This window comes from Cyprinodon variegatus, unplaced genomic scaffold (genome assembly GCF_000732505.1).
Source record: "Cyprinodon variegatus isolate N-32 unplaced genomic scaffold, C_variegatus-1.0 Scaffold29, whole genome shotgun sequence".
NCBI lineage: Eukaryota > Metazoa > Chordata > Actinopteri > Cyprinodontiformes > Cyprinodontidae > Cyprinodon > Cyprinodon variegatus.
In genome coordinates, this window is record NW_015150482.1 from 445,334 (window position 1) to 459,328 (window position 13,995).

Below are 13,995 nucleotides of genomic sequence, written 5' to 3' on the forward strand. Positions count from 1 at the left end.
GAATAGAAAGATTGTTTCAGATGTTTAAAAGATGTTTTACCCTTTATAGGGCACTCAGTGAAAGACTTTAAATATCTAAATTAAGTAATTTCCTCTTAAAATAAGTGCATGTTTTCTTAAATTGAGCAGGTAAGTGAGACACCTTGCAAATTGAATAAGAAAATTTAAGGGAAAAAGTGCAGTCTCCTATTTCAAGTTTGCATAATATCAAATAATCTGATTATCTTTGTAACATAAAAAAAATGGATATTTTGATGACGAAAATTAATGTAAATGTAATAACAAGAAATGCCAACTTGCCCAAATATATGAAGAAAAATAACAAAAGTGCTTCTATAAGAAATTCATGAAAAATACTCTGAGAGTGAAAGAGACACAATTATTTTAGGTACAACATAACCTTAGAGGTTTATTAACCCTTTAGCTTTACTTTCTAACATTTCAATTAGCTTTTTATCTTTTTTTCTTGACTTGGTATTCTTTTTTCCAACTTAATTTACAGTAGGTAATATATCATTCAAGGGCTCTTCTAATTGGTCAAACGCCAAAGTAAAATGTATAGCCATGTAGCAGCATCTTTGCTGAATGGGTGGACAGGGGGGGCTCCATTTCTAAGGGGTATGCAAGAGATCAAAAAGGGTAACTTGCCCTATAAAGGGTTAAGAAAAATAAAACTTTTCCTATCATTGAAACACCTTGGGTCATATCTGATAATTCACCTTAACTTACCTGCTGACTTATTTCCCTTTGTTGCCATCCATGCTCCTAGGGTGAGCTCAATGGCCATCGCGGCCTGGTGCCCTCTAACTTCTTGGAAGAAGTGCCTGATGACGTGGAGGTCTATCTGACCGACACCCCGTCCCACTACCCCCAGGAAGAGCCCGCCAATCGGCCCAGTACCAACTCTGCTGCTAACATGTCGGAGGGAAAACGGGTACATCACCATCGCCGCTCTCAGCGCTAGGCCCTGTGTTCATCCATCCTTCGTCTCCTCTCCTCTTGATTTCCGTCTCTTGCTTCCCCCACCTGCAGTCTGTGTGCTGTTCATTGTGTGTGTTTGTCCATGTGGTGACAGTGGTGACTCTATACAGACTAACAACTTTCCCACTCCCTTCACCCTTCGGATAGAGGGCATAATCCAGTGTTCACACCTTTCTTAATCTCAGAGAAAGGAAGAAGCAAAGCCTGTGGACAGAGGGGGTATAGACTGTGGGAACCCTGCGGGTTGCTTGTGCATATAGAAGTGGTTGAGGAGGACATCTAAAAACAAACACTCAACTCATTCCTTACACAAACAATTGGTAACTCTTTGCACTAAGAAACAAAGTCAGATTGCGGTTGTGTACAATTCTATAAAAAAGTGCTTTAGTAACACATTGCTACCCAGTTTAACTCAAATAATTTATTAAAGAGAAGTTCAAATAAAAAGAAAAGCATGCCTTTTTCAAACTTGATACATTTTCTAACTTTCTTGGCTCAGCTTGTGTGTTTTCTCAGAGAGGCTTTGTTTCTCTTGCCCACACATCAAATCTATTTTTCAGCCATGTTGACGGTGGATATGCTATGTTTGCTCTGAGCTCAAGAGAACCGCAGCACTGAGACATCCATTCTGTATTGTTATGATGAAACAATAAAAGCAAAAAAAAAAACCCCAAAAAGATTGGATATTAAAAGCATTTTTGTTTGCGCTGTGTGTTCATGTGTGTTGGTGGTGTTGTTGCTTTCAGTTGTCATAGTGATGTGGGTTTTCTCGATAGTGACAACGCTGCTGCATCTGATTTCTTTTTTTTGTTTTTCCTCACCCGCTTGGCAAAACAAAACAAACAAACAGAGGAAGATTTTTAATTTCACACCATAAATGGCTCTGTCTGCCCTTGTACAGTACGTTGGCAACTGGAGATCTCAGACTTGCAGCTGTAATGCAAACAGCTTGTTGGTGCAGCAAAAGCTTTATTTAGTGCTGCATCCTGCCGTGACTTAGATATATCAAATTTAATTTTTACTTGGTTTAATTTTAAGTTTATTGCTTTTAATCCACCAAAGCTTCTGTGAAAATGCAAACAAAATTCTGAAAACCAAAAATTTTTAATGATACATAAAAAACTGAAATTGAAAATAGCAGCTTTTTGCATTAGAAAAGAAGCCTGGAATCTGCAGTTGAGTCCCTGGGTGTTGTAATGTAAATAATTGTATTTCATGTCTCCTTATGGCCGACTTATGGTGGACTTCTTCGCTTTTGTTGCGTGCTGATGTTGTTTTTAACATTTTCTGGCTTCCTCTTGTGTCTCTTGATTATATTCTGTGTCGCTTTGGATCTTACAACAGTATCAGTTCTAGTTTAAAGCACTTAAAAGGTAAAAACAATCTTGATCAGCAAACAAAAAAATTGATTATATATATCATGTCTTCTGGTACCTCTCTGAAAGAGATGCTGCCTTTAAAATGACCAAAGTCATCATGTCAATCATTATGTTTATGTGAAATTATTAAGTCACCGTTAGCATTCTCTTAACATTTTTGGATGTGTAGATTCTTAATATATATCTTAGCAATACCAAAAACTTCAAGTAATATAGATAAACAAAAAAAAAACCCAAAAACATTTATTCCAAGCTAAAACAGCATCATGTACCCGAAGGGCATATCTCACCAGCTGAACATGAATCAGATGTAATTACCCAACATATTCATGACGTTTTCCTTCGTTAAACTTTGTACATGCATCTGCTAAAATGGCATTGAAATATATCCCAGGAACTTTAGAAACAAAGACTGTAGCAGCAGTTTGGTATTTTTTTTTATTTTTATTTTTCTTAAGAATTTCAAAATCATCCATTCTATTCTGTGGAGGATATACAAATGGAGGTGATTCAAAACAACTGGCAACATTTCCAAGTCAGGCTGTGCATGCAAGTTTACTCTGGGACCAGATGGCTAGATGCTAAAACTACTGTTGACAGTGTTTACCTGTGCAACCAGACAGTCTGCAAAAAAAACTCTCCATTGGTGATGTGAAGGAACAAAATCTTTGCTCTTCAAAGAAATCACAATGGCCAGAACAAAGGGTTTCAGAGAGAATTTAGAGCAAGACTGGTACTTATGGTATACTATGTAGGCCAGATAAGTTTAAAATAAAGGTGGACAGCAGACCAGAGAGCACGGTTAGCGGGTAGCTAAAAAAATGTTCAGACAAACACCTTCCCAATCGTGAAACTCAAAGGCTAAAATGTCATGGATCAGGAATGCATTGTTAAGATAGACCTGATCAGCTCAGAGTCATAGATTCCACCATGTATTCAGGGAGTGCGTGAGAAAAGTACCGGTAAGAGAATCTGTAAAAACAGTGGGCATAAAAACAAAGCAGAACTGGTCAGCAAGATGACTGCCCAATCCATAAAGAACTGGACGCGTAATGTAAATCACTTTTTTGTCCAACAATGGGGAAATTCATTCTCTGCATTTTGACCCATCCCCTTGGGAAGGATTGGGCTGCCACTGTGTGGCGCCTAGGGAGCATTCAGGGGTTAAGGGTTTTGCTCAGGAACCCAGAGTGGAGGCTGTGGGGATCAAACTGGGTACTTGCAACCTTCTCAGAGCACAAGCACCCTGCTCTTAGCCACTAGGCCAACACTCCCCTATGAGATGAGATATTTTAATTAAAGAGCACTTGACAATAACAAGGCAGACATCTTTATTTGAAGATTCTACGGGGCGACTTAAGGGAAATTTGAGATGTAAGAGCTAAAACATCTCTTAGATTAAACTGACTAATATGGTAGACTCTTTCAGGCTGTCAGGCAGTGATAGGGTGCTACTAGAAGCATCTCTTTGAAATCACTTCATCGGGTATTACTGGTTATTTATTGGTAGAATGTCCCAACTTTTCCCCAATTAAAATATTTATTTTTACATATAGATGTATTTCTACTGTTCTATTTTTACCTGTAATCAATTACTATATTTTAAATACTGTATATAGACCATTAATATAGCAATGTTTTTAAGAAGAAATTGAATATTCAATGGGATATTTTAATTTTTAAAAAGTCTGTATTTATCAAATCTGAAGCTGAAGTGGCAAAGCTGTGTGATATAGAGTAAACCCTTACATAATAAATAGAAAAGGTGACCATCTCCATAAAGCATAAGTTTGCAGGTGTTAAATGTCACAAAAAAAGTTGGACAGATATTTGCATTGGCATTGGAGAAACTCCTACTGCTCTTTGGAATGCAAAGGATCATTTGTATAATAATGCTGGATGTTATGAAGAATTATGAAAACAATTGAAGCAGTTGCCAATCTTTTCTAGGGGGGATCATCCCATCTGCATCTGCAGCTCATCTTTAAATAAACATACCCTGAATATATATATATATTTTTTAAGTTTGCTTGTTTACACAAACTTATCTCTGCTTTGAAACTTTTTGTTTTAAAGCAGAGATAAGATATAGACAAAGCAAAAAAAAAAAAAAAAAATGGATTACATGAAATTAACAAGTACATTTACATGTGAGCTTTGTAAATCTACATTTGAAGCACGATGATGGCGCAGGGTTTGACACTTAAAGGAGTAAGGCTAGTGCCAAAAAAAAATATTTTATACACACAGCTGACTTTTAAAAATTCTCACTAAATGAGCAGCAGTGTTATGAGAAAGCACATCAGTATATCAAAACTTTGAGCATCGATGCATCCTTAAGGAGATAATAAACACATTTCAAAGTGTACTTTTCTTCCTGCAATGGTGCTCTCTATTTTTCTTACTATTTTATAGCTGATAAACTTTAAGTCATGATTCTAAAACCTGCTGATCTTTTTGTGTTGACAAAAATTCTCAGAGAAATTATAGAAAACCAAAAAGGTTGCTTCATTTGCAAAACGCTGCCCCCCTGCCTCCAAATCTCCCCATCACTTATCTCCTCAGGTCACTCCAGAAAACACAGAGACGACAAACAACATCACCACACCGGTTCGGGCCCCATCCCCGATCGTTCGCCCCCTCCTTCCAGGAACTATGAGACCACTGAGTCCTCCGAGGGGACACCATGTCCCACTGGACCCCAGGGATGCCCAAGATCTGGCAAACAAGAAGAAGAAAGGAATACTCTCAAAGGGAAAGAAACTGCTAAAGAGACTCTCCCCTGTGAAACAACAGTAAAGATGACAAATAGCATAACCTTACAACAAATACAGTACACCTGTGGGGCTCTGTACATAGCATCCATACAATCAACTGTGATGTGACAGTGCATTACAGAGTGGCCATGTGATTTGACTCCTTGACTGCGGGAGACAAGCAAGTGATACAAACTTGTTGATTAATGGAAAAAAACAAAAAAACCTTTTGTACAGTGGAGTGCCAAAATCAAGAGTGAAGTGACTTTCAGACACAAACACATATTACTGTGATGTATTTCAAATTAAGGGATGCTTTTTAAAATGAAAAACTAGGATTTTCATGACATGCTTTTCTCCTCTTCTTTATTTCACACCCTCGTCAACCTCGAGTTATGAAGCCATTTTTTTCCACAATGCATAACATAGAATGGCGGAATATCGTATAGGGAGGACCATAAAGAACTAATAACAGGGATTCAAATCACAACATGACATTTAGGAAGACATATTTAAAGCCTTTTTTGCTCTTCAAAGGAAAAAAAATGCCATCTTGCTCCACAAACAGTCTAAAAATGACATCTTTTTCATTTCTATATGGAAAAAAAGGGTTAACACTAAAAGTTTTAAAACCTTGATTTTTTAAAAATCTAGCTTGAGACAGTTTATTTGCTAATTTAATAAGTGAAACTTTTCAAGATGCATCTGCTGCCTGGGGCAATAACATTACATATGATACCTTAAAGCACAGTGGAGTACTATGTCTGCATGCAGAATTACAAGTGTCTTCAGGTATCTTCAAAGGCATCATCATTCATTGATAACATTTTAAACTTAAAGAAGTCTAAATCTAATACTATTACAACTTTTTGATGGTTTTCACAAGTAAAACAGAGGATGGAAATTGATATGCAGATTATTTTATATTTCAATTTTTATTTTTTTGCATGACAGCAATGAAAATACATTTGAACTTGGCTGCAGTAAGGTAAAATGCAGATTATGAATATAGTAAACTTTGCCATCATATTTGATTAAAAATTCAATGTATTTTGATCCATTTACAGGACGAATGTTGCCCTATTCTTTATATCTTTAAGGAGAATAAAGGTAGAAATCACAACTGTAGTTGAACAATGGAAAGAGAGGCTGATATGAACATGAACAGCAGTTCGAATGGATATAAGGAAGAAGGGGAGAAAATTAAGGAGATTTGAATCTAGATTGACAGATAGCTTGAAGAGCAAGGTAATTTCCACCCCTTTTTTTCTTTAAGGTGACAGAATCAGGCTGAATGCAGAAAATGTGTAAATGATACTGTAGATTTAATGTACCGGTAAATGTAGTATTTGATCTGTAGAATATAGTATTAGCCTAAAAAAATTACTTTACATCAACCAAAACAGAATTTACCTTTGGCAAAATAGAGCAACATAAAATTATCTTTATTATGGGTGACGCTTTATCAATTTATATATGAATAATTCTTCCACTTTTTCACAACACACCATATAATAAAACATTTAAAAGTTGTTATGTGATGCATTTAGATATAAAAAAACAAGTAATGAAAGCCACGGAGGCTTGAGATGTATTCTGAATATATTGACGAAGTAAGAAATGTTCAAATCAAAAACTACTTTATGGTCAAATGGCACACATTCCCAAAAACTAAGAGTGGGTTTACATTATCCTTATTTAATATATTTTTTTAAAGAATTCACAAGCTCATTCTTTTGTAAATGGAAGCATAATGTGTACCATAGATAGTTAAATAAATAAACCTTAAACGCTGTCTTTTACCAAGAAAGAATGCCTGTTCCTTTTAAGGAAATCTTAACTACGCTGCACTGTTATGTGCTCTGTGGAGCAATGCTGGCCACGAAATGAAAAAATATTTATGTGCAATATTGATATATTGGGAAAGAAGATACACTCTTATTTGTATCAAACTCACATCTAATAGTTAGCATGTTTGATTAATAAAGGAAATTGACAGCAGATCAGAACCAGGGCATTAAAAGCCAGGCGAGCACAGCCGTCTCAGTGGCCTTTTTAAATATAACATGATCACAACATTCCTCTTTTGATTACAAGACTGACTTACAAGAGGTTTTGGTTTCCAAACTGTTCCTCTGTGCTTTGTCACTTCTAGGATAAATAAATTAGAGCAGTAATAGTTGTCGTCTTTCCTGTCAAACTGTCATGAAACGCCTAGTTCAAGAGAAAATTCTGTGTTTATCTTATTGCACAAAGTGGATGTTTTCTCTGACTGGATTAAAAAATGTTTATGTGCCTGTGGACATGTGATGCATTTTGTGTTTAGCACTTTTATTTTGATCCGATTTTTAAATAATATTCTGCTGCTTTCATTGAATGCACTGTGTTGTTTGTTTATATCTTGCAGAAATACAGTAAATGGAAGACTGAAACCACAGAAAATAATTGCTTAATTTACAAAATATCAAGGCATGCATTGCTTTTTGAAATTTGTAAGATATGTTGACTCATTTCCTTTGGATTTCATGTTGCAGACATTTGCTTTACTTCCATTTCAACTACATTAATAAGCATATTCCACAGAAATCACATTTTAAACAGCTTATAAATCTGGTAGAAAATACAAATTTTTACTTTCATTCTCATGATCTCTGTCGAGTAAAATCTTAAATTAGTGAAACTTTTATTTTGTTGCTCCAAAAAATATTGTTAAAATTTTGCACATTAGCCTCAAAAATTTATTGGCACCCTTGAATAAATGTAGAGTAAAAGGCATAAAAACAAATCCATTTATTGCAGTGGCAACTTCACCCAGAAAAACAACATTTATATGAACATTGCAGCACTGAGCTCCTCAGAATAATTTATTTACATCCTCACTGTGCATGTCGAAAATATAGTTTACGCCCCATCGAAAAATATTTGTTGTAGTACCAGCTTTTTAAAGTATTTTAACTATCCCTCCTATTGTAAATATGCAGGATTTTAAGAAAGATGTTTTTTTCATGAAGCTAATTCGTAATTTTACAAGTTTTAAATAGTTGTTAAGAGAAAAAAGCCTCAAAGTCATATCTATACCTCAGATTTAAATATTAACTCCTGATATATCTATTTGAAGATGTCATCACTCTTTTGAAGTTAAATCTATTGGATTCAAAAATGTTCAAATGTTTAAATAAAAAAAAAAAATANATATATATATATATATATATATATATATATATATATATATATATATATATATATATATATAGATGGTATTTATATTTTATTTAACCATAAAAATAAAGAAAAAACATGGGTGCCAAGAAATGTTGAGGTTGGTGCACGCTACATTTTTATACATCAACAAAACTTTTTAGTACACATTCACTTCTAAAAAATGTCAAATTCATCTCTACTACCATCTCTCAAACTGAAAGCCATGTAAATTGAAGATAGCATAGATTTGATGCAACACTAAATTGACGACGACCAAAAATACAAAAAAGGGTTTTTTATTGTTGTGAAAAAAACTGAAATGAAACCATTCTCCTGCCTCCTTTTTTGATTTTCAAACACATATCATTAAGCATTTGTTTTGCAACAGAGATTGCTCAAGAAAATGCTCTGCATGCTTTTTCCACAATTTTACATCATAAAGTTAAAGATTTCTTCTCACAATCTGAATTCCTAAGTATGAGTCTGAGCTTTAATTAAAAGACATGTATGTTTTCCCATTTATGTTTGTTTTGGAGTCGCACTTGAAAGATGTATGTTGTGTTTATCACAGTTCTCCTCCTTATACCTTCTCAATAATATTACAGGCATATTTTGACAGAAGAAATTGTCTGGTTTGCAGCAGATTTCTGTTTCTTTCTTTTATTGTTCTTTTTTATGTTTTAAAGCTGCTCTTTGTAGAGTTAGAAGTCAAATCTGTCAAAACTGTACAAATAAGATGGTCATAAAAACCAAAACATTCACCTGTGAGTGGGTGGTGTCTCAAAACGCTGTAGCTCTTTTGTACTCTGATCCATTTGTAGATGATTTATAAATGTTTCTACTTGATTTTTTTTCAACAGCATTTTATTTTTGAATTGCACTGAAATGTCCTCTGTGTGTAAAAGACTGCAAGCATTCTCCATGGTGTCCTTTAAAATCACATGTATCTGTCCACTGTACTTGCTTGCTTTGTGACAAAAGAGAAATCATTATAGATGGTATTTATGATAACTATGTGAGTGTACATGTGGGAAAAAATACATCTTTTATAACCAAATTAAATTTGATATTTTTCAAAAAAGTATTCTATTTTATTTTTTTATCAAACAAAAAAAGCATGTTATGTAGCCAACAATGTAAATCAACCTCTTTGTAATTTCAAGAAGGCAGCTTCCAAAAGTAAATGAGAAATATACACCTGATAAAATAATGTTAAGAGCACATCAATAGTAAAATGACTGATTTATATGTTTTTGGTTTTTTTTTTTAGGAATGCCTACTTTAGATCAGCCTCACCTATAGCTACTGTAACTCCACATATTCCATACAATTTAAATAAAAACTTAAAAAATAAATAAAAGGAAAAAGGAAAACCTGAGGCACTAGCTGATAGATTAATAAGCTGTTTAGTTTAAGCTTCTGTTTTCACTAAGAAGTTAAAATGAATAACTTTGAAGGTGGAGGGATTAAAAACGATACACCTGGAACTTGGAATATTTTCTCTAAACTAAGGTGCAATATGAAAAACTCAAATGAAGACAAAGACAATTAGGAGAAATTTATTGATACAATAACTTTGTCTTTGGCGCTCAGACCTCGGCAGGAAACATAGCGCTTAATTTTGATAGATATGCATAATCAGGAGTAGAGAATAGGGCTGTTTCCCCCCCAGGCCTGAACTGGTGGTGGAGTGGAGATAGAGGAAGTTGGTCAGTCTGTAGACTGCTGGTTAGCGAGACAATATGCTGAGCTTTATGGGGAGATCCAGTGGGCTGCCTGAGCTGATACTAGAGCTTCACTCAGGGACCTGGAGGACGGAAGTCCAGTTGGATAACACAGGTTAAGAGAACCTGTCCATTATGAGCAAGCATGAAGCGACAGTGGAGAGGAAAAACTCCCCATTGGGAAGAAACCTCTGGCAGAACCAGGCTCAACATGGCGGTCTTCTGCTGGAGCGGTTGAGATGAGACAGGGAACGCAGTAAGAGTCTGGGAGGAGTGACACTCTGATGAAGCTTATTTACGAAGGTGGAGGAGGGGCTGGAGGTGGGTTAAAATGGTGTCATGTGAATGAAGTCACAGCACATCTGCCATCTGCACACATGAGCAAACAGGTGCGTATCGGAGGCCTTTTAAGATGAACCTTTGATGCCGATTGGCTTTCGTGGAGGTGTGGTTTAAAGCTGATTGGCTGTGTCGCAGGTGGATATAGGAGAGCAATCAGTTTCATCAGTTGAACTTCCACCTAGGCTCCATTTCTACATTTTCATTAATTCTCATTAATATTAAAAGTAACCATCGACAAACAAACAACAACAAAAAAACCCCAACAAAACAAAAGAAAAAAAGAAGAAAAAAAAAACCAAAACACCATCAGCTCTTTTGCGATTTTCCCATGAAAACTAAACCTTCAAACACAAAGTAGAACAAATCTCTTTTTCGCTAACATGTTGATCCAGTGTTTAAAAATATAAATTCAAAAGAAAGACATATTTGTTTGTACAATTCCCTAACAGTAACTAACTACAGCTATCCATGAACAAATCCTGGATTTAAAACTGGGTTTATTTTTATGTCTATAGTATATAGATATATATAGTATAGATTATAATAAACACAGCTCAAATAGGACATGGGAGACATTATGTCATAAAGAAGTAGATTAAACATTGAGATCCAAAGGGCTCTTGTATGCAGTTCTACCAGTAATGTCTTTAGGTCTTCTTTAGAAGTCTTTGAACTTTGTTCAAAGAAAAAGAACCAATAAAGCCTAGTAGGAGGGTTTAACTTAATCTGGTTATAAATTTAAACAATAATACTAAGCTTTGAAGCAATCAATTTTAATAATAGTACTACATTAACAGATAAACAGCCACATTTTGAGTTTATTTCACACAGTTAATTGCACTTCAGGGTGAGGATTAAAAATGTTCCCTTTGATTAGTTGATAATGAATAACGGCACTCAAACTCTTTAACAGAGCAATTTATTCAGCCTTTTTTCTGATGAATTACTTGATTGGCTGTGTTAATTATTTAAATCAAGCTAATACAGCAATACTAGGCTTTTTTGTAAACTCTGTCTATGACCACTGTGCGAATAACAGTATGTGGCCCTAACAGTCTTGGTTATGGATGTCCTAAAATCTTTTAACTTTCTTTTGTTATAGTAATGAATAACCAAATATTAAATAACTGTAATAATTGTACATTTACTTGTATTCACCAGTCTCTATCTTCTATAGGACCTTCTTAGTCAGTCATTTTGTTCTGTTATGAGCACAAACTACTTTGAACATTAAAAAACAAGTTTTATCAGGTTGTAAATTGTTGTAAAGTAGAGCGTCTTTGTCAAAGTTCTATTAAAAAAATCTGAATGTTAAAATTAAAAATTTATTCTTTTCATCCAATTAATATACTAAATGAAACACAATATAGATGCAACTTCTATACCATAGATAGATCTTTTCAAGACTTTCTTTTTATGGTTTTATTATGTTTTCGATTACAGAAAAAACCCCCACATTATTTAAGATTAGCATATCAATTTTGACCAATAAAAATAATTGTAATGCCTAAACTCTGGGCTTGATAAAATGTGTGCTTAATGCTGAAATGCTGCTATTGAACCTCATCAAAAGACATACACTTTGATCCTAAAAGCAACATCACAGTCAGTTACGCAAGATAAGAAAGTTTTAAAACTACAAATTATCAATATTATGGCAGCACAAACAAGAAAATGAAATATTTACAGAACTGAAAAGAGATCTTAGAGCTAAAATATGCATTGATTGTATGTTTCTCCTTGAATACCTTTTGTTGGTCAAACTCATCTAAAGGTATTTTTCTGCTTTCTTTCAACATACATCCTTTGGTTGGCTTTGTATAACGTTTGGGGGATTGGAATAAAAATAGACCTTGAATATGCACTTTTCTGTAATAAACTTTACATGCAGTGGCATGGATGCATGTTGGTTTAGTTTTACACCCTCTTCTGCATAAAGCTTGGATGTGGATGGAGGGATTTTTCATTCATGTATTTTAATTGAAGACATTATGAAAAGCAAATATGTGTTGATGTATCGTTGATTACATATGGTGTAAGTTTAGCTTCACGATCCCTAAACTCAGTAAAGTACAGTATAGGACAAAGTTAAAGAAGCGGTCATACCCAAAAATGGCCACAAGGGGGAGTAATAATAATAATAAAAAGTTCTGTAATGTATCATTTTAAACAGCAGAAGAATCGAGTTAGTCCTCCATGAAAAAAATAATAATGTAACATTAAATTCACACTAACAAATAAACAAATAAATAAAAAATATCAGCAATGAGCAAAAAACTGAATTGTCATTCAGGAAAGCCAGCAGTAATTTGTACTTTTCTGACAAACGTTTTTTTGATAAAGATGGCTTTTTTTTCCCCCTCATGAACCAAAATACACATAAAGAAATTGATTTCCACGCACTTAGATATAGAAAATATCTGTTATAAAAACACAAACAAATAAAACTTGAACATTCCGGTTTCACATACTGGGACTGAAGTGATTATTACGCTGGAAAATGTGTTTTTTAGTATTTTTCCTGTCTGGTCAAATGCAGCATGATTGAGGTTTTGACCTGTTCTAACAAACTCATTCTGAGTTTGTTATTGATCAGCCAACATCCTTAGATCTTCAAAGATCATGCAGTGTTTTGGGTTTGTCTGAACCAGCTTTTGGATCTCAAGTTTTGTTTTTGTTAAAATCTTTAGTCATGAAGTTGTAGGGGGAGTGGTGGACTAGTGGTTAGGGCATTGGGCTTGGAATCCAGAGATCCTGAGTTCAAGCCTCACTGCAACAGACTGCCCATCTGGGTTCCAGAGAAAGACCCTTAACCCCACAATGCTTCCCAGGCGCCACACAATGGCAGCCCACTGCTCCCCAAGGGGATGGGTTAAATGCAGAGTGTTAATTTTGTCGCTCTGTGCTTGTGACAGTGTAATGATAATTATTAAGATCAGGGTAACCATGAAACAGGCTTAAATCAGAGGCAGCCAGACTTTCAAGCAGTTTTTCTGTAAACGTTTTGACACATATCCAGGAATCTGGATCAGTTCTGTAAGCTCATGCTAGAGCAAACTGTACTGTCATTGGAGCACTGATGTTTTAAAGCACCTGTAGGCCCATCCTCCTGAGCCCATTCCAAGTTAAGTTAGTTAGCAGATATGCTTAAATCAGCAGAATTGATAAATACATCCTTTCCTCTTATGCTCAGAGGTAAAGAAACTCCTTCTTTGCTTGCCCTGGCACTAACTATTTCCTAATATGTGGCTCTTAACTTTTAATAACTTTTTCCTTTACATATTTGTGGTTTTTGTTTCTGTTTAAAAGCTTCTAAAAACATTTTATCCAAGCAATGTAAGATTTTTGGACTTCTTTTAATTGTTTTCCATACCCAATTTTAATCAAAGTAAAGTTCTTTCATTTTATTTTAAACAATATGAGTGCAAATTATGCTTCTGTGATAATTCTGAACTGAAGTTATGAGAGAAATGCATGGAAAAATTTCAAAATGGGATACAAACCAGTTATTTCCCAATAATTTGTGCTTTTCTTCCATACCTTACTTGTTTTTTTTTTTTTTCCCACCCTTTTTTTTTTTTTTTTTTTTTTTTTTTTTTTTTTTTTTTTTTT

The 13,995-nt window shown here is 34.6% G+C and overlaps 1 protein-coding gene across 4 annotated transcripts in view; it reads left to right on the forward strand.

The window, feature by feature from the left end:
• The window catches only part of LOC107100485 (RIMS-binding protein 2-like), a 61,744-nt gene extending 53,490 nt beyond the window's left edge, over positions 1-8,254 (forward strand). For all 4 annotated transcript variants that reach the window (XM_015398999.1, XM_015398993.1, XM_015399015.1 and 1 more), the window contains 2 exons: positions 770-934; positions 4,926-8,254. In XM_015398999.1, the coding sequence (XP_015254485.1) occupies positions 770-934; positions 4,926-5,159 (399 nt within the window). In that variant the 3' untranslated portion in view covers positions 5,160-8,254. The remainder of the gene's footprint in view (positions 1-769; positions 935-4,925) is intronic.
• Positions 8,255-13,995: the final 5,741 nt, after the last annotated feature.